At 56.3% G+C, this 22,861-nt stretch overlaps 4 protein-coding genes across 7 annotated transcripts in view; 1 reads left to right on the top strand and 3 right to left on the bottom strand.

Annotated features, from left to right (window-relative positions):
* The window catches only part of RNF123 (ring finger protein 123), a 114,276-nt gene extending 106,314 nt beyond the window's left edge, over window positions 1-7,962 (top strand). For all 3 annotated transcript variants that reach the window (XM_031959084.1, XM_031959087.1, XM_003762251.4), the window contains 4 exons: window positions 6,422-6,564; window positions 7,094-7,188; window positions 7,393-7,478; window positions 7,562-7,962. In XM_031959084.1, coding sequence (XP_031814944.1) covers window positions 6,422-6,564; window positions 7,094-7,188; window positions 7,393-7,478; window positions 7,562-7,664 — 427 coding nt within the window. In that variant the 3' untranslated portion in view covers window positions 7,665-7,962. The remainder of the gene's footprint in view (window positions 1-6,421; window positions 6,565-7,093; window positions 7,189-7,392; window positions 7,479-7,561) is intronic.
* Window positions 48-3,447, bottom strand: AMIGO3 (adhesion molecule with Ig like domain 3). The gene has a single exon (XM_031959105.1). It carries the CDS (start codon window positions 2,844-2,846, stop codon window positions 1,332-1,334), a length of 1,515 nt encoding a protein of 504 aa, XP_031814965.1. The 5' UTR covers window positions 2,847-3,447; the 3' UTR covers window positions 48-1,331.
* Window positions 7,963-8,136: 174 nt separating the features above from the next.
* On the bottom strand, window positions 8,137-12,164 carry GMPPB (GDP-mannose pyrophosphorylase B). Of its 2 annotated transcripts, none has more exons than XM_031959132.1 (10): window positions 12,032-12,164; window positions 11,781-11,929; window positions 10,625-10,705; window positions 10,349-10,397; window positions 10,123-10,265; window positions 9,803-9,961; window positions 9,636-9,714; window positions 9,434-9,561; window positions 8,579-8,761; window positions 8,137-8,456 (listed from the first exon to the last, which is right to left on the bottom strand). In XM_031959132.1, the coding sequence occupies exons 2-10, from the start codon at window positions 11,910-11,912 to the stop codon at window positions 8,325-8,327; spliced, it is 1,086 nt and encodes a 361-aa protein (XP_031814992.1). In that variant the 5' UTR covers window positions 11,913-11,929; window positions 12,032-12,164; the 3' UTR covers window positions 8,137-8,324. The 2 variants fall into 2 exon arrangements, with proteins under 2 accessions (XP_031814992.1, XP_031814983.1); XM_031959123.1 differs by having other exon boundaries at window positions 11,781-11,932; window positions 12,032-12,163.
* A 3,485-nt stretch (window positions 12,165-15,649) lies between these two features.
* Window positions 15,650-22,861, bottom strand: part of IP6K1 (inositol hexakisphosphate kinase 1) — a 64,041-nt gene continuing 56,829 nt past the window's right edge. The window contains exons 5-7 of the mRNA XM_031959116.1: window positions 22,605-22,786; window positions 20,607-20,782; window positions 15,650-19,873 (exon numbers count right to left, since the gene is read on the bottom strand). Coding sequence (XP_031814976.1) covers window positions 19,352-19,873; window positions 20,607-20,782; window positions 22,605-22,786 — 880 coding nt within the window. The 3' untranslated portion in view covers window positions 15,650-19,351. The remainder of the gene's footprint in view (window positions 19,874-20,606; window positions 20,783-22,604; window positions 22,787-22,861) is intronic.

The raw sequence follows: 22,861 nt of genomic DNA, 5'->3' as shown, positions 1-22,861 counted from the left end.
CTTTTTAATTCACGTTGACTTTGTGGCGAAAGAAGAGGCTGCATGGGTGACTGTCCTTGGGGCCTTTATTAAGTAATTGCAGAACTACCGAGAACTGCTGCTCGGAGATTTGGCGCGGGACGAGAATGGTAGTATTAGCTCAGGGATTCTCAGCTGGTTGCCAGGACCTTCAGCCACAGTTTTGACAAACTTTTCTTCTCCCTGGGAATGTTGTTTTCTGAGGAGGGAAAGGGCTCATCGCCCCCTGTCAATATGAACCTTCCTCCCCTCCAGCTCCCAGACGAGTCCTCAGGGGAAGAGGGGAAGTGTAGGACAAAATCAGCTTTGAGGACAGTCCCAAGAAATCCAGCCATGCCCCCGCTTGGATCATTTTAGAGACCCATTCTTTCTGGGTAGATAAACCCCTGTGCAGCGAGGGCCCAGAACTGTCCACATTGCTTCCCCTAATTCTGTTGCTTCTGAGAGTTCCTTCCTGCCTTGTGCCCCGTGTCTCGTGTGGCGTGAGCTAGCCTAGGTATTAATGCTGCAAAAGGCAGACAGACTGTTTTTAAGAGGAAAAACTTCCCCTCCTGCAGGGAAGTGATGGTGCTGAAGCTGAAGACCCAGCCCAGGGTCTACCTCTGGGAGAGCTGCTCTCTGCCTGGGTCTGGGCCTCAGGCCATGTCTCTACAGACAGAGCTCTGGCCCGGGCAGCCCCACAGCCCAGATTTCTTTTTAGATTCCCAGAGATGGACTGACCTCAGGAGCCTGAAAGTTCTTAAATTCAGCTCTAGCTCCCCAAGAGGTCTGGATGGAAAGAGTTTGGGGGTAAAGGGCTGTTTATTCTATGTGTTGGATAAAAGACTCTTAGAAACCCATCCTAAGTGGTCCGGCTGGGGCCAAGTTATTTATAAAACTGCTCCCAGCAGAATTCCAGCCCAGAGAAGCTTGGCTCCGTCCAGCAGCTCAAATGGCCCCTGGGACAATTCCTCCCCGTCCCATCCAGGCTGTCTAGCCATCATTCAGGGAAACAGCAAGCAGTTTTTTATCTTCTGGAAAGACACCCTCTGCACTTCAAGGGGCGAGCCTGCTTTGACCGAGAGGACCCTGGTTCTTCCCTGTTCTCCCTCCCGATGAGAAATTAAGTCTGTCGTCGGCTGCTACTAAAGGCCTGGTTTCTGGCAAGTTTGAGTTGTGTTTAATGGATAGGAAGGGATGGGAGGAACGCAGGCAAGGTTGACAGATGGAGCAGCAGAGGTATCGATTTCAGGAGGAAAACCCAGCATTGTCGATATAGGTGGGACTCCCCCACCCCCAGAGGCCTTCCCTAACATCCAGGCCTGCCCCCGCCACTATGACATGATGGGCGTGTCGGAGAACATGGAGCTGATGGATTCTGAGTCCGACTTGACCTGCAGGATCTTGGGGTTCCTGAGGTCAAAGTCCTCACTGACAGCCAGTTTGACCCTGCCATTCTGGCCCTCTTTGACGGGCTCCAGGAAGACCACGTGTTTGTGGGTGCTGGCTTTGCGACCGGGGCCCTCGGCAGGTGGGGTAGAGCTGAGGATGGAGGACTGGGCGCTGCACTCCTGGGGTGGGACCAGGGCCGTGGGGCGGCAGCAGCGGCAGCAGCAGGAGCAGGGGGTGAGGAAGAGATAGAGCAGGACCAGGATCAGGCTGACCACGCAGCCCAGCAACGTCGTCAGGCCCGTGTTGAAGGACTCGGACTCGTGCGGCGGGTAGCGGACGGTGACGTTGTACTCGTGGGTCTGGTTGTGGCGGAGGTGGCTCCCGGCCGCCAGGCACACGAAGACCCCGCTGTGGCTGGGCTGGACCGCCCTGATGGACAGGCTGCCGTTACTCATCACCCGGATGCTGTTGTCTTGGTTGCCCGGGAACACCAGGAGTTCGTTGCTGGGGGAGACCCAGGCGTATCGGGCAGCTGGGGCACTGGCCTGGCAGTGGATGAGCAGGGGCTGGCCCACTTGCACCTCCAGGTGGGCGTCGGACCTCTCCAGGTTAGGGGCCGGTGAAGAGCAGTTCTCAAAGACCTTGCTGTGAGTGAAAAAGCGTACCCGAGAGGAGGGCACGTCGAAGGCGACGCAGACGTGTTCCTCGAGGTAGTCGCACACGGAGCTGAAGCCGCGCTGCCTCCAGCGCAGCAGCATGTGGTAGAGGCTGCAGCCGCAGCGGATGGGGTTGTTGTGCAGATAAAGGCCGTTCTTGATGAAGGCGGGAAGGGTGACCACCTCACTCACCGGGATGCTGGCCAGCTGGTTGGTGGAGAGGTCCAGCACCCGGAGCTGCCTCGGGCTGAGCCCGTGCAGGTCATGGAAGGAGAAGGTGGTCAGATGGTTGCAGCTCAAGTAGAGCCGGCTGAGTCTCCCCAGTCCCCGGAAGGCCCCGTGGTCCACAGAGCTGATGTGGTTGTCGTAGAGCAGCAGCTCCTCCAGCCCCGTGAGCCCCTCAAAGTCGTGGTGGCCCACGCCGCGGAGGCCGTTGGAGGACAGGTCCAGTCGTCGGAGCCCACTGGCATTGTGGAAGGCGCCCCGCGTCAGACTCCTCAACTGGTTGTGGGCCAGGCGAAGGATGTGCAGGCGGGGCAAGGCAGCCAGCCAGCCGGGGTGGAGGTGGGGAAGGACGTTATAGCTCAGGTCCAGCACTGTGGTCATGACGGGCAGAGGGGCGGGCACGGCGTGGAGGTTTTGGTTGGCACAGCTCAGCAGGTCCGAGGCACAGATGCACACCTTTGGGCAGTGCTGGAGGACGTGGGACGAGTTGTCCGGGGAGCCGTGGGTGTCCGCCTCGAGCAGGGGCGGCTTCCCCAGCCACGACCACAGCAAGCAGACCAGGACCAGAGATGCCATGGTGGGGTGGGGATGGGTGGCAGCCAAGCCTCCGGACCACGGATCCCACCCCCACCCCAGGAGTCGCCCGAAGGGGCTCCTGGCAGCCCTCTACACCGAGAGCTTGGAACGAAGTTCCCCCGTGCCCGGTAGGAAGGGGCTGGCGAGCTAGCAGTGCTCGGCAGATCCGGAAAAGCCAGGAAGGGGGCGGCTGGTTGGGGTAACCCCGACTTCAGAGGGCCACCAGCGGCTCCCTCAGCCGAGCGCGCCCAGCGCTGGACAGAGCCATCCCATCCCTGGCCAGGCGCGGCTGAGCTCAGCCTTCCCACATGGGAATGGCCCCCACCCCGTCCCCCAGCATCGTGCCGGACGGCCCCTCGGCCTCACCTGCTGGCCGGCCGCCCCTCTCCCGCGGGACCAGCCCCGGCCGGGGGCGCGGGGTCGGCTCCTCGCCCCCACGCCCGGACTCTGCGCTCGGCGGCGGCTCCTGCTCCGCGCGTTCTCGGGCTGTCTCTCTCCTGCTCGCTCTGTTGGTATTTACCCTGGTGGCCCAGCCGGGAGCTGGGGAGGGGGAGAGGAGGTGGGGCCAGCAGGCCTCCGATTGGTCCCGAAGAGGGGAGGGGAGGGGAAGGAGGCGGATGCCCAGAAAATTAATGAATGGCCTGCAATTTCCGGCTGGCCGCCAGAGGACGGCATGGCTCTCCGGGATGCAGCCGCCGGCCCGGGACGGGCTGTTTGGGGGCTGGCGGGGGGAAGGCGGAGAGGGTCCGAGCCCCGCTGAGCCCCGTGTCCAGGCGGCTCGCCGGCGGAGGGTGCCCGGAGAGCGACCAGCATGGCGGTAATTGTAAGCGTTTCCAGAATATTTCACTAGGATTCAGAAATTGTTTTATGGCCATGATTTCATTCCGTCTGTTGCAAAACAGGCCCCGCCGGTGGGAGTTTGTGGGAGTACTGTTGTTTGTATTTTAGGGAAACGAGGGGAGGGGAGCGAAGGTAAGAAGAGCAATGACTTGCTGGAGCCCGATGGCCAGGGAGTAGTGGATGGGGCTGTCCCAGAAGGAGCATCGTCCCAGGGGGGAGAAGATCCAGGCATTTGAAGGAGGGAGGGGTCAGAGGACAGAACTGGGGGGCGGGGGCAGAGAAGAGGTGGTCTGCCATGTTCAGAAGCGTCCCTGTCCCCAGAGGATCCTTCCCTGGAGCCTTGCCTGGGAGAGATTGGGTGTTACTCTCATCCCAGTGAACCCCTCACTCTTGCCTTCCCTGGAGTTGGGGCTTGTGATGCCCCAAATCCCTTTATTTTTTCCCTGCTCCAGTGGGAGTAGCCCTTCCCCAAAAAAAGAATAGGGGAGGGTGGGAGGCTAGGGTGCTAGGGCCATTTCCCAGGGATCTTCTGGCCAGGGTTGCCTCTGTTGGAATTCTCTATCCTGAGAGCTCTGAATAGTTTGGGTAATGCCTCTATTTCCGTTGTTCACTCCTAGCTGATGGGATTGAAGATATTCCAGAAGTCATAGCCATAGCTGGTGACTTTGTTGTATTGATTTGCCTTCTCCTTCTCCTCCCTTGCCCCTGCTGCCAAGGGCGGCAACCCAGGTCCCAATGGCCCTTGAGCTTCCAGACCTATAGAATGCCAGAAGCCCTCAGATGTGTAGGAAGGCCACCACCAAGATTCCATGTGCCTGGAGCTGTCAGCCCACCTTCCTCTCTAATTTCCTCTTTAATTCTCTGGGGCAGTGGGGATGTGCACTAAATGGACTGAGGTAGTTCAATCCCTCAGAATATTTATCTGGGGAGGTCAGCAAGGATATGTCCTGACATATCATTGGGCTGCTGAGCATATCCCATCAACCCCACAGTCCTCCCCCCCCCCCCCCCCCCCCCCCCCCATCCAGCTTTGTTCAAATCCTGGAGAAAATGCTAGCCCAGATTGAAAGGGTTAAAGAATTTATTTGGGTGCAGGGTCTTCTTAGGTATCCCAGAGGGAGAGAATGAAGAGCTTATGGAGATTAGACTGGAAGAGACCTTTGGAGTTAGGACCCCAGGATCCAACTTCCTGATGCGAGGGAACAGCTGTTATCAATCTTTATAGATTCTCAGAATTGGAAAGGACCTTCTCAGGTGATATAATTATATCTGACTAGAAATCCCCTAATGTTCCTAACAAATAACAATCCCATGTCTGTTTAAAGATTTCCTTTAAAGAAACTTGTTACCTCTCAAGCAAGCCAGTCTGTTTCATCTTGTGGGAGATCTATGTCAAGATGATGTCTACTTCTCTGTGATCCATTGCTCTTGGGCCTGCTCAGCAGAGCCAGGGCAGGCCTCCAAGCCTTGCCTAAGATGGCCTTCCGAGTACTTGAAGACACTTGGCTCTAAATCCTCTCTCCCTACTCCCAAGTCTCCTTTTCTCCAGGCTAGATATTTCTAATTCTTTCAAACTACCGTGCTATCCTGGTCATGTTCTTCCAGGTCCGTTTCAGCTCGTGAATGTCCTTCCTATAATGTAGTTTCCAGAACTGAAAACACTATTCCCCATTTTGTCTGTCCAGAGCAGTGTGTCCAGCACTCTCTGTAGGTCTGTTTCTCCCTAATACTACCTCCAGCCCCCTCAGGAGTTCTCAGTAAACACTGATTAAGTGCCTGCTCTATGGGGTCGAGTGCCAGAGATACAAAAAGATGCCAAAGGCAGCCCCCCTACTACTTCCTCGAAAGTTTCTGAAGTTCTGGGCAACCAAGGCCTTAATTTTCCTTGTCTGGGCTGAGCTGTCCTATTTTGGAGTGGAAGACTGTTCTTTTCCTTAACTAGTCGAGGTTTTCCCAGGGAAAGGACTTGAGCAAGGAAGGGGATTATGCAACATCTGGGTTGTTACGTCAGGAAAGCAGAGCATGACTTGAGTGGGAAGGAGAGTGCCAGGGACTCCAGAAGGCTGGAAGGTGGGTCCGAGGGGGAGACTGAGGTTGGCATGGGTGGTAGCAACTGAGCTTGGGGCTGCCCTAGGGACTCTGCCTGAATGGGACTTCATGATCAGACTTCAGTCCTTCAGGTAGACTTCCAGAAACTTTGAGGCAGGAACCCGCCTCGGACTTCTGAATTCCTAGACAGACAGATCAGACTAGCAGCCTCCTGAGCAGCCAGTGTGGTGGAGGAAGTAGTCTGGATTGGGAGCTACAGGGTCAGGGCCCAGTGGCCAGTACTTAGTGTGACCTTGGGCAGGCCCCTTCCTTTCTCTGCATCTGGCTGGCCTTCTAACCGACACAAGATCTCCAAAGCCCTTTCCAGCTTGAAATCCTACGCTGAGACTGGAAAAAGCAACCTCAGCTGCTTAGGTGAGGCGCGCTGGGAGCTGTCTGCGGCTTGGTGCTGAATCTGGTCCCAGGGCTTCAGGCTTAGATTTGCCAGTCCAGGCCCCGGCAGGCTTCTTACCTCTGGTCTCAGGGCAAATCCTCAGCTCTGTCCCAAGGAGCGCTCATCCCCCCGGGGTCCTGCTGGCTCCCCCTCCAGAGCCATATTGTGGGAGAGAGTGTCTGCCATTAATTCTTCCCACGGGCAGCCACAGGTTGGGGTGTCTGCATCACGAATGGAGTCTCTGCTCCCCCAGGGCCAAGCGAGCCACCGAAGTGCTCTTAGCGGACCCGTGCTTCCAGCTCCGCTCCATCCAGTACCTCCTGGGCCAGCCAGAGCCCTCGGCCTCTGGGGCTACTCCCCCCCCTCCAGAGAGGAAACACTTCTCCCTGCAGAGTTGTGAGTATGGGACTCGGGACACAATTCCCCTGGCCAGTCTGTGTGGCTTGGAATCCAGCTCCAACGTGAGGACTTTGTGGACAATCAGCTCACATTTCAGAACCTCAATGTCTTCAACTGTCAAAAATAATAATAACCCTTCTTTCACCCACCTCAGACAAGATAATGGGTAAGGGCTACATAGATGAGGGCCTATGTGTCTCAGGACTTCAGGGGTTGTTCAGTCTCCTGCCCTCCCCAGGCCATTTTTCAGCTAGGTATCTAATCACTGTGCCAGGGAGGAAATAGATGTGGGGTTCCGCTCCACCACCATCCCGTTCACATGTTCCAGGCACTGGCCAGAGCTGAAGAGCTAAGCTCCAGTGCTCTGGAGGGTGACTGGAGGGACATCAACAGGCCAAAAGCAGGGCCCCAAAAGCGCCTTCCCCCTTTTCTGAGGTAGGAAGCTAAGGACTCCCACTCCCAAGTTAAGATGCCTCTGAGGGGAAAATAGAATACAGACGAGATTTTTTATCTTGGTTCTCCCCAGACACTGATTACATCAGCCGGGAGGAATTAGCTAAAGTGGATCAGATGCTGGGCCACCTGAGTGAGGAGTCCAAGCAGGCAGCTGCCTCCACTTTGGTGAGTGTCTCTCTGGAACCCTGAGCCATTGGGGTGCACGTGGGTGCATGTCTGGGTTTCTGGGCAGATGATGCATTTGCCCATGGATATAGATGCGTTGAGCTCCTTAGCTCAGCTCGGGACGGCCCTATAAAACTGGGATCATTTTGCCCAAGGGAAGTATACCTAGTAGGGTCCCCGCCTCCCCTTCCTCTCCCCCCCCAGCCCACCAGTGAGGAGGACCTGTGCCCCATCTGCTACGCCCACCCCATCTCTGCTGTGTTCCGGCCCTGCGGCCACAAGTCCTGCAAGTGAGTACCTGGCCTGGGGGAGGGGCTGGGCTGCTGGGGACCATGAAGGAAGGCTGAAACCTCCCTTCCCTTGCCCTTCCCAGAGCCTGCATCAACCAGCACCTGATGAACAACAAAGACTGTTTCTTCTGCAAAGCTACAATCACTGGGGTGGATGACTACGAGAAGCCAGCTTCCTCATCCTAGACCCCTGTCTCAGGGTGGGGGCCCCTAACCCGCTCCTCGGGCCCCAGGGGTAAGGCTAGGGAGAGGACGGGCACAGTCCTCCCTATTTATAAGCCTCCCTCGATGGGGAGCAACTTCACCAGCCAGGGCCTGCCCTGAGGAAACCAGAGGGAGGGGGATGGGAGGCTGCTGGATGGCAGTGGTTCTTCCCTGCTCTTCCCAGCACAGAGAGGACAGGGCTTCCCTTCCCTGGCACTGGCTTTACAAAAAAGGGGGTGGGTAGTAGACACCGGTGTGAGTATTAAATTATTATTCCGTACAGCCCAACCCTGCCTTTTTTCTAGGTGGGGGACAAGGGCCGGGGTCCATTGGTCAGGTAAAGGGAAGTACAAGGTGGGCTCGGAGGCCCCAAGTGCCAAGAAAAAAGCATGGGGAGGCTGGCTGCAGAGAGACAGACCCCCAGGGGCTCCACACAGTGCACACGCAGCCAGGCTTAAACAATATAACTCCAGCTTTGTTTAAACTCTTACATTATAAACAGAGCTATTTACAGGGGCCTTCCCCCTTCCCTTTGTGGTGAGCTCAGGGTTGGGGAGAGGGCATCAGGTCCCTCCCCTTGGAGGCACAGAAGCACCTGAGCTTTGCCCAGGGAAGTGGGGGCTGCCCACTCAGCACCTTGGTTCACATGATGATTCGTGGCTCGGGCACCGACTCGCCAATGGACTTGTGGGGCAACACGCTGGCCCCGTTGAGGTAGAGCTCGTCGCCTACAATGACATCCTCTCCCAGCACAGTCACATTCTCCATGCGTACCTGGGGGCAGGAGTAGGGATTCAGGAAGGAAGGCACTCCCACCTCCTGGGCAGCCCCTGTCCTCTCCCCAGCCCAGGTCCTGCCATTCCCCCGCCCCCCCCCCCCCCATCCCCCTGGCTCACCCACTGGCCCACGCGGGAGCTCCAGCCCACGATGCAGGAGTCGAGCCACGAGTGAGAGCGGATGTGGGCGCCTCGCAGCACGGTGCACCGTTTGATGCACACGCCGTCCTCCACCACCACGTCAGGGCCCAGGCTGACGTTGGGGCCGATGCTACAGTTCTGCCCGATCCTGGCACTCGGATCCTAGAATCATGCCCAGGGCTGATTTAATGGTTACAAAGGCTCCTCGCCCCACAATTACCTTCCCAGAGGCTAAAACCTACCATCAGGGATTCGTTCCATTCGTTAATCCGACAAACATTTATTAAATGCTTAAGTATTGTGCTCAATTTTGAGGAAACGTGATGGAAAATTAATGGTCCCTACCCTCCAGGAGTTTGTACGGTCTGCCAGGGAGAGGGGAGGGAGGTATTCATAAAAACAAGCCACAGCAGGGAAAGGCAGGATTTCGAGGGGAGCCGAGGAGACAAAGTGCTACCGGGTGGGGCCCCAGAGGAACTAATGCTCCAGGCTGGCCTGGGCAAATGTCCAGTCTGGCTGGAAAACCAACCGTGTGAAGAGAAAACCAAAGGCAATAAAGTCAGCATGATGTCCTACAGCTCCATCTTGGGAGCCTCGAATGCCGAGCTAACCGGTTTGTTTCTGGCCACCAAAAGGTCACACTGGGCATAAGTCAGGGGAGCATCTGAAGAGGCAGACGGGTTATCCCGGTGGTGGAGGTGCCGAGGCCCTGGCCCCCGAGGTCCAGAATAAAATATATTTGGCCTTATTATGCCAGGAGAATGAGTTTGTCAAAGGCCTCTGTGAGAGCAGGAAGGCCGGGACGCTTCCCTGGCAATGGGGACCGGCACTCACCACCAGCACGTTGCCCACGATGCCAGGGCCGGAACAGAGCCGCTCAGGCTGCGTCTGCCTCAGTGACTGCAGGAAGAGGCACATCCCCGTCAGGAAGTCCTTGGGCTGCCCGATGTCCATCCAGAAGCCTAGGGGCGGGCACCAGGGTTCAGGCGGACCGGCCAGCCCACCCAGCCCCGCCGGCCCCAGCCCGCCCGCTTACCCGGGAGCTCCATGGCGTACAGCTGCCCCTCCTTGGCCATCACAGGGAAGATTTCCTTCTCGATAGATGTAGGCTGTAACTGGGGGCGAAGGGAGGCTCAGGCCCTCCCCGCGCTCCCCCCGGCCCCGTTCCCTGGCCCCGCCCCCGGCCCCAGGCCCCAGGCCCACCTGGATGCGCTGCAGCACGCTGGGGCTGAAGATGTACATGCCGGCATTGATCTTGTTGGACACGAACACTTGGGGCTTCTCCACAAAGCGGTGGATGCGGCCCGTGTCCGCCTCGCTCACCACCACCCCGTACTTGGAGGGCTCCTCCACTTTGGTCACCTACGTTGGGAACAGGAGGGGCAGCACCTCTGGGTGGGCAGGGGCCGCCGGGGCGGGGGTGGGGGGCTGGGACCCGCTTAGGGACAGGCTGGGGTAGCCTCTAAAGGAGCAAGGCCAGCGGTGAGGCCGGGCTCCCGTCACTGGGGCGGGGGATGTCTCACCACAATGGTCCCCTCCTGCCCGTGATGCCGATGGAACTGCACCATCGCGGCAAAAGGGAAGTCGCAGATGATGTCGCTGTTGAGGACGAAGAAGGGGTCCGAGTTCTCCGTGAGCAGCTCCCTGGCCAACGCCAGGGGCCCCGCTGCAGGACACAGGGCACCAGGGGCTCAGAGCCAGCCCGGGCCTAGCTGGGCCCCCCTCCCCCTCCCAGCCTCTTCCACAAACCTGTTCCCAGAGGCTCCTGTTCATGGGACATGGAGATGCGAATCCCCAGCTGAAAAGCCAAAGCAGACTGGGTCAGCAGGGATGGGGGCAGTGGCCCCACCCGGCCCTTCCTCCGGGCACTCTGGGGCTCCCGTCCCATCAAATTAAGTCACATCGCTGAAGGTGGGGGCCCCAGCGCTTACTCAACCCTTCCCTGCCCCCCCCCACCTCCGCCCCTCAAATGCTCCCCAGACCTGGGTCCTGGGGGCCCTCCCCCTCAGGCTGGCCTCTTCTCACCCGGAGCTCCTGTTCCTTCATTTCCTTCTCTAACATCTCAGACATGTAACTCACAGCCAGGATCACATGATTCACCCCAGCCTGCAGAAGAAAGCTCCGCTGTGACCCCCACCCTCGCCCGAGGCTCGGAGGAGTTAAACTAGTGCTGGCCGGCCCCCCCGCCTCTCCCTGCGCCCCCTGTCGGGGCGGTCTCCCCCAGCCCCCGCCTCTCTCTGCGCCCTGTATTGGGGCGGTCTCCCAGTAGGTTCAGCCCCAGCCCCGCCTCTCTCTGCGCCCCCTGTCGGGGCGGTCTCCCAGTAGGTACAGCTCCCGCCCCCCCCTCTCTCTGCGCCCCCTGTCGGGGCGGTCTCCCAGTAGGTTCAGCCCCAGCCCGCCTCTCTGCGCCCCCTGTCGGGGCGGTCTCCCAATGGTTCAGCCCCAGCCCGCCTCTCTAGCCCCTGTCAGGGGCGGTCTCCCAATTGGGGCCTCCCGCCCCCCGCCTCTCTCTGCGCCCCCTGTAGGGCAGGTCTCCCCAATAGGTTCAGCCCAGCCCGCCTCTCTTGCCCCCTGTCGGCCGGTCTCCCCAGTAGGTTCAGCCCCGCCGCCTCTCTCTGTGCCCCCTGTCAGAGGGTCTCCCAGTAGGTACAGCTCCCGCCCCCTGCCTCTCTCTGCGCCCCCTGTCGGGGCGGTCTCCCCCTGCCCTCTCCTCTCTCTGCGCCCCCTGTCGGGATGGTCTCCCAGTAGATACAGCCCCAGCCCCCGCCTCTCTGCCCCTGTCAGGGGATGGTCTCCCAGTGGTTCGCTCCCGCCCCTGCCTCTCTCTGCGCCCCCTGTCGGGGCGGTCTCCCAGTAGGTTCAGCCCCAGCCCCGCCTCTCTCTGCGCCCCCTGTCGGGGCGGTCTCCCAGTAGGTTCAGCCCCCAGCCCGCCTCTCTGGCCCCCTGTCAGGGCGGTCTCCCATAGGTCGGCTCCGCCCCTGCCCTCCTCTGCGCCCCCTGTAGGGCGGTCTCCTCCCTCCTCCTCTCTCTGCGCCCCCTGTCGGGATGGTCTCCCAGTAGGTACAGCTCCCGCCCCCTGCCTCTCTCTGTGCCCCCTTTTCAGTACTGACACCCGGTAAGTCCGGCTCCCGCCCTCGCCCCCCTCTGGCGCCCTTTTCCCACAGCGGCCCCGCGACCTCACCTTCTTGACCAGCGCCTCCACTTGGTGGAGCAGAATGGGCTTGTTGCAGAAGTCCACCAGCGGCTTGGGCGTGCTCAGGGTCAGCGGCCGCAGCCTCGTGCCGTAGCCGCCCACCAGGATCAGCGCCTTCATCGCGCCCGTGCAGTGCCCTGCTAAGAGGGAAAGCTGGCTCAGCGCCCCCGGAGCTGGCCCGGTCCTAACTGTTCGCCCCCCGCCCCCCGCAGGCTCTGGGCCGCTCGCCCCCTTCTCACCGGCCGCGGATCCGGCTCCGCCCACAGCCGCCTTCTCGAGTCCGAGGCCTCTCCCGGCCTGTGACAGGCCGCAGGCGGCCGCGCAGTGCGGGGGGAGGGGCCGGGCGCCGAGGCCCGCCCATGGCCGGGCAGCTCCCTGCCAATCGTCGGACGTCTACGTGGCACGGCGGTGACGGCATGGCGTCGCCGTACCGCACCCCTCCGAGCGTAACCAATCATAGCCCAAGCGCCCGAGGCGCCATGGCGACGGCGGAAGGGACAGGCGGGTCAGTTACCCATTGGCAGATCGGAAGACGGCGGCGACGGCGGGGGCGGGGCCGCAGCTTCCCAGAGCGTCCGCGTGGCTCCCAGGCTGGCGCTCTATCCCTCCCCTCTGCCCCGGACCTAGGAAATGGGGTGAACTCGAAGTCCGGGCGCTCCGGGTGGCCAAAGTTCCAGTCACGTGGCCTCGGGCACAAGCCCTTCGGCTTGCCTGGGGCTCGGTTTCCTCAGCTGTAAAAGCGAGGGAGGCGGGGGTGCGGTCGGGTGCGACTCCACGCCCCTTTGGGGAGTTTCCTAGGCAGAGATACTGGCGCATTTGCCACTTCCTTCTCCAGCGCGCTTTACCGAAGAGAAAACTTACGTGAGCTGCCTGGGGTCACCCACCTCTTAAGTGTCCGCGGTAGAATTTGAACTCGGGCCTTCCCGACTTCTCCGCGGCGGCGCTCTACTCGCCGCGCCACCTAGCGCCCAAACGAAGACGGACTCTAGGACAAAGTTCCATCCTGCGACGAAGCACCTCCTCCCGGCCCGTTTCCTAACCCGGAAAACGTGGAGGAACCTTAGCCTGGGCCGCTCTCTTCCGGCCTCAGAAGCCGCGCCCGGCTATTCACGGGAAAGGTCGAGGCCTTCAGCCAAGAGCCCCGGCTCCCGCCCCCTTCCCCATGGGCCTTCCCTGGGGCGTCTGTCTGTCAGGCGGCAAACCTTGCGCGTTACCCCCCCAGCAACCCTTCCCGCCCCCTCCTTGTCCCCTCGTTCAAGCCCGTGTCTCCCCCGTCGTGAAAAAAAAAATCCTCCCATTGATCCTGCCCTCTGGGGCCCCTCTGCCCACGAGATACCCGAGAGAGGCGGGGAGCGCGGCCCGGCTCGGTGCCCCCGGGACTTGGCAGAGCGCCCCCTGGGGCCGAGGAAAGACCACTGGGCTCGAGTGCCGCAGGCCCCCTCGTGTCCCCGGGCAGACTTTGTCTAGCCCTCCCTCCCGCCGCGTGTGCGCTCAGGGGCGGCCGGGGGCCCGCGGCACTGGGAATCGGGGAGGAAAGGAGCAAGCCCCTTTGGCTACGGGTGGTGGTTCTTGGGGCGGCCTAGTACCGAGTCTGAACTGCACCCCAGGGGTGCCAGGGCTCCTTGAAGCAGAGGAGGGCGCGGATGAGAAAAGGAGGCCGTGAGAAAGGAAATTGGAAGCAAATGGCTGGATCGGGAGGAGGTGCTGCCATCGCTAGCCCCGGGGGAGGCTACTTGGGGTCCCAGGGCCCTAGCTCCGCAGTAGGGCCGCCTGGGGCCCGGAGGAGAGAAAGGCCGGAAGGGACCAGCCTTTAAAACAAGATTTGGGCAGCCATGCTCTTCACTATTGAGACCACTTAAAATACTTGGACACGAAACGTTTATAAACTCAGATTATCGCCTAAACGACTGAAATACGTAATCCTTAGTATCCATGGGTGGGTAAAGCCAATGTGATTTTTAAATGACTATTTTACCCACTTTATACTTGTGAGCCCAACTGAATCACTGGGAAATTATTCTGCAAGGAACATCTGAGGAACAAAAGGTGGGCAACTTCAGGGGGAAAAGAGGTGAAAGGAAGAGATCCAGTAGTACCAGACTTTCAACTGTAAGGTGAGAGCATTGTTGAAGTATAGAAAAGAAAGTTCGATTCTAATAAGTTTTTCTTGTATAAATAAAAACTTAGCCAAGAACAAGAAATACAGAAAACTGGGGGGAGGGAACTTTCATAGTCAAATCTTTCAGATAGGATGTGATTGTGTAGGAATAGTGCTGTGATACAGGAAATGAGCTGGTTGTGGAAAAACATGGACTCAGGAAGGTGCTATCCCTGGAAGCAGCAGTGTGGTCTTACATATAAGTATGTTTAGACATGTATATATATGTATATATACCCATGATTAAGTGTAGCATTCTTTAAGGGGAGACGGGGTAGATGGAGGAAAAAAGATAAATGTGCACAGGAAAGAAAAAGCAAAGCTGCACAGCTTTGAAGATAATGTGTACCATATAGGTTTTTCCTGAAATAGTTTTATATTGAATTCCTCTTGTGGTCTGTTGAGTACAAGGCAAGTTTCTTTTCTCCCCCCCAAAACAAGATTAGGGCCTCTGAGATGCTGTCTTCCTTGAGAGGCTAGCTGAGGGCTTTTGTGCAGAGGTGGTACCTAGAGCTCTCTCAAAGTTTGCTAAGGCAACTTGGTGAATGTCCCTGGGCTCCGGGAGATTGTTTCTTCTTTGAGGTGGTTTGGCTTGGGCCCCTCTGGAGCCACTTGGTTGGGGGCCCTTAGTTATGTCATCTCCAGCAGTGCCCACTCTCACCTTTCACCTCAGACTTTTAAAGTCAGAATTTCCAGTCCTCTGAGAACAATCCTATCTGTGACTCTGTGATCTACCTCAAGGGATTTGGTGAGAAGCAGGATAAAGTATAGAGTAAAGCCTCACCCAAACAAAGGGGACAGGATTCAGAAAGGCCCCGGTTCTTACTCTCCTCAGGTCTTACTAAGTGGAAGTTGCTGTAGCAGAATGAGCTCATCTCTCTGGGGCAGAAAGCTCCTGCCTGGGAGCCTCCCTGTAGCCCTTTCTCCCCACAATAGTCTGTGGCATCAGGTCACTCCTTTCCTGGGGGAGGGCTCCAAATTCCCCCCTTCCCCCAAAAGGGAGACCAGGGCCACCGACCCATGACTGCTGGGTACAGAAAACGTGCTACAGGTAGCCAGCACCACAACTCTGCCGGACCACAGCTTCCAGATGGAACGGACAGACCTTTCAGGGCCTCTGTGGGCTCCTTCAGACTGACCCGGCACTATCTCTTCCCTTCAGGTCCCTGCCCCTCACTGAAAGGTGGATGACCTCCTGCTCTATGCTCTCCTCCTCAGTGTCGGGGGTAACAGTGACACTACCACACAGTCAACATTGAGTTTTAAATATCAAGCTCCAATACCTGAGCCTTCAAAACCCATCCTTCCCAGGGCCTCTGCTACAGCTGACCTTTGTTTCCGGAGCTGCCCTGCCTCAGCTCCCAAACCTTTCCCTCGGAGCCACAAGGTTGTGTGGACAGAACCGGACCATCCAAGGGCCTGGTTGGTCAGGACACAGCTGGCTTCAGGGCTGTGGCCCAGGCAGGAATGAATGAGAAACGAGTCTCTTCTTCCAAGTCACCTCACTTTGCCCTGCTGATGCACCCACATAATGACCTTAATTTTCCTTGTCACTCCCCCCCCTCAGACTGTGAGCTGAGAGATGAATTTCTCCAGAACAGGATGGGAATGGCCGAATCTGAAGGAAGGTCCAAGCAGGTCAATATGGGACTCTCCCTCCATGCGTCTTCCCCAAGAAATGTTTTAAACCACACAGAGATTGCATTTGTACGTTCTAGGTGACTTTATTTTTATATACATGACTTTTAGACAGAAGGCAAGGGAACAGTGCGGGGTGAATACAGACACTGTTACAATCATGCCCCTAAACAAGTTCCAAAGAAAACTAAAGATATGCAGAAAAATGCCAGAAGACAAATGTAATAATAATGCCACTATGCAGGAGACTGGACAAGAAGAGAGTTTTTTCCTAAGCCAGTAGAGCTGACGTGGCTGATTGTCCTTATCCTTCCAGGAAGAGCAGTGGGAGATGGGATCTCACCAACTCCCCCATGAGCAAAGCAAGCAGTGTTCCCCTCATGGAAATACAAATCGATCCCAATGTCCCCATGCGGCAAACAAAGCAACCTTCTAGGTTCTGGGGGAGCCCCAGCCCTCCCTGGTCCATTCCCATTTCACAGACCTGCTGGAGGCCTGACATCAAAAGCCCTGTCTTCCATTTCTTGCAAGTGGCTAGTGCTTACTCATTGGCCCCCCGTAAATACTGTACAGAGATTTCAAACAAAAGCACCCGTGTGCGCTAGACTCCCTTTGCCATCCTTCTCTTTGGTCCAGTGCTAGGATCACACAGCCCTTCCCCCCAAGTTGGCCACGAGATACAGGCCACAGGCTGGGATGGACGGGCGGGAAGAAGGATGGTTAAGTGTCCACTGCCCAGTGCTCCCGGGGGTGTCCCTTGTCTTTAATGATGTCCCCCCTAAGTTTTGGATGAAGGTCTTGGTATGCTCTCTAAATCTGAAAGGTGGCTTTCACTGTCATTTCCCAGGAAGGCAAAAACCCCCCTCCCCACCCCCGTGGGACTGGGCGTGGGCTCACCCCGTTGTTCCCTTGCTCTAAGGCCACCCTCACAGCCTGCTGCCGTCCCCCCGGCAGGGCCCAGCCTGGGAGCGCCGGGGCCCAGGAATACTGAGTCAGGAGGCCCAGCCTGTTCCTCCTCAGCAAGGGGCAGCCGGACTCACGACGAGGAACATCGTCCCAAGGTCCCAGAAACACTGATTGCTGCAGCCGGGGCCTGACCCGGCTGGAAAGCTAAAGCAGGCACACTGCACAATCTCCCAGACATCTGTCTTCTCTGCATAGCACTGGGAATGAACACTGTCTGCTCTTAAAAGGCACCTGTCTCCCATGGTGGAGGCCACAGCAGAGCCAAGGGAGAAGTGGGTCATCACCAGAAGGCTCTGGGGCTGCTCCCAGGGGTCATTGAGCTAACCAGTCAATGGCGTTTTAACTTCAAAATCCCTTCTGGTGGAGGGCTCTCCAGAGGCCCAGATCTAGAGGCCAGCCTACCTCTGAGGGAAACTCTCAAAGCTCCAGGACCAACCGTAAGATGGAGTGCCTGGATGTCTAAAAAGAAAGAGACCATCTCCCTCACGGTCTCATCTAGAGATGGCTCAGCTTCCTTTCCACGCTGAAGCCGAGATAGACATAAGGTAACAATGATACATGCTGAGTTCCCTACAGGAAAATGAGGTTAAAGATATCATACACACAACGCTCTCTCGTGCACAAGCATGCTTCTGAGTCCCTCTGGAGCCTAGGAGCCCGGAACAGGTTGTCCTCAGTGAGCTGTCCAGACTGGCAGTATCAGTGAAGGCTCTGGGAGACTCTCGGTATCTAGGCTGTCAAGAAGTCCCAATGTGGTGGATCACCGCCCAAGACTACTCTCAGTACTTCAGACCTGTAAACCAGGTGTGGCCGCCAGCCTTGGGCGACCTGTTCTGGTCCTTCGACCCAGAGAGAGGCAAGGGCTGGGCCAAGAGTCCAAAGTTCTTTCTGAGCTGAGAAAACTAAGCCTTCAGCTTTGGCTTCACTTTCACTCCAGCTGCCTCCCTTGGTTATGCTAACCATTGTGCACTGAGATCGTTCAACAGGAAGAGCCCATCTTGTGGTACTTCCTACAACTTAATCCACTTCCTCCAGAAACTTCAGCATCTATAAAGAGTCCAACTCCAAGGGAAGAACCCCAGTTAGTAGTTGCTTGAGAAGGGAGTACACAAAGGGGTGAATCTCAGTGGGGAAAACAAAGGCAGCCACCCTCATCACTACACAGGGCAGCCCATAGCTTGGGACAAACCTAAGAGCTGGCCCTGGTGGAAATAAAGAAATCCTGAAATATCACTCAACACGGTCCCTTTTAAACTTCAAATTCAGGGGCACCAAAGAAGCCAGGACCCACTGGGGGCTCATTTCCAAGGCTTGTACTTCTCACTTCTGTGTCCTAGTTTATTAAGCAAGGCCTGCAGCTCCTGACCAAGCCACTCTTGAAACAGGAGGTGCAGATCATGTGACACCTTAAGAGTTCTATAGGATCTGGGGCTCCTGGGAAAAAGCAGTAAGAAGCAATATGGCAGCCAAGGTTGGAGATCTTAAGAGCTAATCAATTTAAGTGCCTTCTTTCCCTGCCCTAAAACAAGTCTCCAGCCCCCATCTAAGCTGATGGCCAGAAGCAGCCCTAGTCATGATCCATCATTCCAGCCCTTCCCCATCTACTGCCCAGTGCCCAAAAATGATCCGCTGGGAATGAGGGGGAGTGAGGAAAGGGGAAGAGAATAGGATTAAAATTCACTTCCCTAGGTTTGTGAAGGAAACACTTTTCATGCTGCAAGAGTTTGGATGCATGCAGCCAGATGGTAGGAAGTGAAGTGGGGTTCAATCAGGGATACCAAGGAGGGCCAGAGAAGCCAAATACTTGCTGAGGCTGGTCTTTGCTCCTGTGTCTCAAGCTCACCTGGATTCTTTTAACTACCGGTCCAACTTCACAAACCTGCTATCTTCCCCATCCCATCTTCAAATGGCTTAGTTCAGTCTCTTGCAGCTCAATTTTAAAAGGCAAGAAACAGCAGCAGTAGCAGCAGCAAGTAGCTGGGGAGATGGGGGGGAGTGTGGTTTCCAAAGCTCTCTCTTCAGGCAACCTGGTTCACCAGAGAAGTCTGACTGGCTGTTCTTCCCCCCATCCCTGCTAGGGGATGCTGAAAAAAACATGCGTGCACACACTCTCTCTCTCACACACACAATCTCACTCATTCACACACTTTCTCTCTCTCACTCTTTTTCTTAGTCATTCCTCTTCTCCACAGACCTAAGAGACACCTCACACCAGACTGTTTGCTACCCAGAGTCCCTCTCGCTTGTCCCCACCTGCTACAGGTGGGTCTGGTGCCCCCAGACCCTCTCCGGAATAAGTGACATGCAAGAGCCCAGGGGCTCGTGTGCCCGACTGAAAAGCCTGCCTTTCAGTCAGGCACCTGCGCTGGAGCCTTTGAGCGAGCCGATCAAGGGGTCGGTGGAGTCGGAAGAGCTTGTGGTCCCTGGCCCCCGCCCAGATCCTCCTTTTGGCCACAAACCAGGCACGCGCCTGCGGACGCACAAGGCCAGAGCAGCTGAGTCTCACCGAGGCCCAGACGTCCGCAGATCCTCTTCCTAAGCCAGCCTGGACAAGGTGATAAAGTGGCTGAGCACAGCTTCTGCTTTCTCCTCTCTCTCCTTCACTTTTATATATATGTATTCCGGGCTACAGCTAAAATCATTCCTTTCTGTTTACACCAAAGAGAAATAGAACCCTTGAAAACCAAAGTCTGTCTCGTCCGCCCTATGTGGTGAGTTCAGAGTGGGTGGTCCCTGCCTGTGGGTGGAGAGGGGAGGGCTCTGGGGAGTGACTGACGCGGGGGCCCAGCGTAGGACACTACTGGTTTTCCTCGCGCATCTGCTCCATGATGGTGATGAGGCTGTCGAGCCCAAACATGTAGCCCTTGTCGGGCCCGTCGTGCACAGTGGGGTCATCCCGAAAGCCCTTGAACGTGCTGTGGGCAAAGTCAATCATGCGGACGTCCACCTTGGGGGTGGCCGAGGGGGACGTCTCGGGGCTGGTGCTGGGGCCGGTGCCGTCGGGTGTCATCTCGGGGAGCCCCAAGTCCACGTTCTTCGAGCGTGCGTCTGCCCGGCGGTCTAGGAACATCTCTGCCCTGCACTCCTTCCCATCGTAAATGATGAGGAGCGAGCTGGAGTAAAAGCGGTAAGAGGCCTGCCTCTCCAGCACAGACTTCAAACCCCGAAGTTTGCTCAAGATGGGCTCAAAAAGATCTCTCCGGAGGTCCAGGCCGTTGTGGAGATACTGGTAGAGAGCATTGCGAAAGCCTTCGATTGAGAGCCCACGACCGTAGTATTTATTCCTGCACAAATAATGCCCTGTATCCAGCTGAAAAACCTGAAAGATCAGGAGACAGCGTTAGTGCACCGCGGTGAACAATGGTATCCATGTTCTCCTGCCGTGGTCTGATAACAGACCAGGGTTTTAATGGATATTGTCATCCATTAAGGACGTGGTCGGTCCAATTCACATGGGAAATGATGCTATGGACAGCCAAGAATCAGAGTCTATTCCCGAGGCTGAGGGTCGGTGCCTCCCTCCTTTCTTCCCCATGTGCTACACCCCTCCATTAGGAGGAGGCTAAGCTGTAGCAGGGAACCCACCGAGACCTCCCTCCAGAGCTGATTTCTGAGAACCAGAAGCAGGATCCTGAGGCTACAAACACCCCTTGGCTGAGCTCTGGGCTCCAGAGAAGACCCCAACTGCCATGGTCCCTGTGAGCCTCAAGGAGCCCTTGTCTAGATACTCAGATCTTAGGCTGAAAAGCAAGAACATGAAGGCTGAACAGCTCACCTTCTGCAGGCATAAATAGGGCAGGAAACGGTCAGGGAGCACCCTGTGGTGGAAATTCCCTCGCAGAGATGACTCTGTGACCGTCACACTCCTGAAGGCCTGGCCTGCACAGGACCCAAAGTGGGAAGGGGCAGGTTGAAGGCGGCTCCGGGGTACCCCACCCCTGAGCCTTCACCTTGGCACTGAGGCCCCAAAGCAAAAGCATCCACCAGCAGAGGGAGCCCTGACACTGCGCTGGCCCCCAGCAGCAGCCGCGAGGGCCGCGCCGGGCCTGTACCTGCATTCCACAGACTCGCACGCCCAGCGTGGCAGAGGTGCTCTGCTCACACTTCTTCATCTGCCGGGCAGCCTTCTCCTCCGAGGCGTCGTCGCCGTGCTGCCGGGTCCCCATCTTCAGATCTAACACACAGGGGAACTTGAAGTGATGCACCACATTCTCCAGCAAGAGGAACTCTAGAGACTCAAGTCAAGGAGGCAGGGGCCTGGCCTTGGGTCAGCGAGGGACTAGGCCTGGGGGATGCACAAGGACCTCTTCCAGTCTGACTCCGAGCACCTCCATCACTTGTGGAAGCCCCTTCCTAGGAATCAATACCTTTGCTTTGAATTTTGACCTTGTAACCCCAGTGCTCAATAGTGTTCTGCATACAGCAGGTGCTCAACAAATGCTCCAAGAGTTAGAGTGGATCTCTTTGATCTCTGGGATTCCATTTACTTAAATTGTCCAACAAAGGAGTCATTCTTACTTATTATTTGACATATTCATAAGGAATCTATGCATTTTAATAGCCACTTAAAACATTTAGATGAATTCTTTCATTACTGAATGCATAGATTTCAGAGATAAAAGGGACCTTAGAAATGATTTAGTCCATTCCCCTAACTTTAGGAGATGGAACTGGTGATAAATGAATGGTAAAAAGGAGGGAGTATGGATAGAAAGACCTGTTAAAAGTCTCCTCAGAGACAGAACCCGGTTTCAAGCCCACATCTTTGTTCCCAACATGCCTGTGTTCTGACACATTCGCGAACATCCCTTCAAATTCCCTTTCCTAGACTGTTCACAGCTTTTGTGGAGTCTTTGTGGCACAAATATGACTAGTCTGACCAAAACCTATGGGGTATATGATCCCACTCCTACATTACCAGAGTCACTGATAGTCTGGGGTCATGGTGGATAGCTTTCCTGTCGTGGCACTATCTCCCTACATCCAAATGAAGCGGTCCTGGAACCTGGAAGTTTGCTAAAGAAGTTCTGCTCTGTCCTCCCTCTGGTTCCCTTCCTTTCTCTTTGCCCAGGTCCCGTGTTCATCACCTGTAGCAATGTAGCAATATCCTAGTGGTAACCAATATCCTCAGGGATAAAGACCTGGCTACATGTGTACATACACGTACACACACACACACACACACACACACACACACACAGAGCATATTTAAGTCTATCATCTCCTGTTATACATGAGGAATTAGAGCTTAGTGAGGAAAAAGGACCTGTCCCATCACACAATGACACTGGAGCCCTGGAATTCAAAATCTGCCTTATGATGCTGAACCCTGGCCAACAATGCACAGGGTAGGAAATTTTTGTTTAATCCTGCTACCTAGTATTTTGCAGTGGCATCTGGTATTCTGTAAGACTGAACCTATTATGTTCATACCTATGAGGATCTACTGGCATATTTCCTTTTTCTTTTCTTTTCTTTTTTTTTTGCTGAGGCAATTGGGATTAAGTGACTTGCCCAGGGTCACACAGCCAGGAAGTGTGAAGTGTCTGAGGATTCAGCTCCTCCTGACTTCAGTGCTGGTGCCCTACCCACTGTGCCACCTAGCTGCCCCTACTGGCACATTTTCTAAGACTAAAATGACTTCATATATGTATTACTCCAAACACCATGTAATTAGAATAACTGCTTGTCCATGTCACCTAAGCTTTTAGATCTCATTTTATTCCATGAGAATAGAGTATGAACTTGGAGTCAGTGACAACCAAAGTGATGTGCCAGTGACACAAGGGGAGTCAGCCCTTGAACAGCTGGCCTCTCAAAGCACTCAGGATTTTTTAATTCTATTTTTCAAAAGCACTAAAAGTTAGGTTTTAAAATTCTGGGCAGAAAGACTATGTCAGAGATGACAGGAAAAGGGAGGGAGAAATTAACACAAGAGAGAAAACCCACAGTTTAAAAACACTGGTGGGAGAGAGAAAAACAAGGAGCTGATGGCAAGAACATGGATGCCCCCCCAGCCCTCCCTCTCCCCCGCCCACTCTGAAGGATACTGTAGAGCTTCCTCTCCTTGGACTCTGAGCGCATGCGGCTCAGCTGCTGCTTGTGGCAGCGAAGGCTCCAGGGGTTGTAGCTGATTTTTTCTGAGCTCAGGCCGCTGTTCCCATCAAGCATCTGGAAGGGAACTTCTGAGTGGATGTGCAGCTCCATCTTGGGGCTCTTCAACTCCTGCAAGCTGGGGAAAGAAAGCACACCACGGTCACAGGCAGGCCGGGGCACAGAAGCACTCAGCCCTAACCTGTCCCTGAGG

The sequence above is a fragment of the Sarcophilus harrisii genome, chromosome 1 (assembly GCF_902635505.1).
Source record: "Sarcophilus harrisii chromosome 1, mSarHar1.11, whole genome shotgun sequence".
In the NCBI taxonomy this organism is placed as follows: Eukaryota; Metazoa; Chordata; class Mammalia; order Dasyuromorphia; family Dasyuridae; genus Sarcophilus; species Sarcophilus harrisii.
The sequence above is the reverse complement of the archived record's forward strand: the minus strand, read 5'-3'. Positions and strand labels throughout refer to the sequence as shown.

What these genes read in the sequence shown, in the direction of transcription:
- AMIGO3 (XM_031959105.1), bottom strand. Translation starts at nt 2,846, where the DNA reads ATGGCATCTCTGGTCCTGGTCTGCTTGCTGTGGTCGTGGCTGGGGAAG.
- GMPPB (XM_031959132.1), bottom strand. Translation starts at nt 11,912, where the DNA reads ATGAAGGCGCTGATCCTGGTGGGCGGCTACGGCACGAGGCTGCGGCCG. An exon ending in TGGAGGCGCTGGTCAAGAAG is followed by an intron (nt 10,706 to 11,780) that starts GTGAGGTCGCGG and finishes TTTCTTCTGCAG; the next exon opens with GCTGGGGTGAATCATGTGAT. An exon ending in ACAGGAGCCTCTGGGAACAG is followed by an intron (nt 10,266 to 10,348) that starts GTTTGTGGAAGA and finishes TGTGTCCTGCAG; the next exon opens with CGGGGCCCCTGGCGTTGGCC.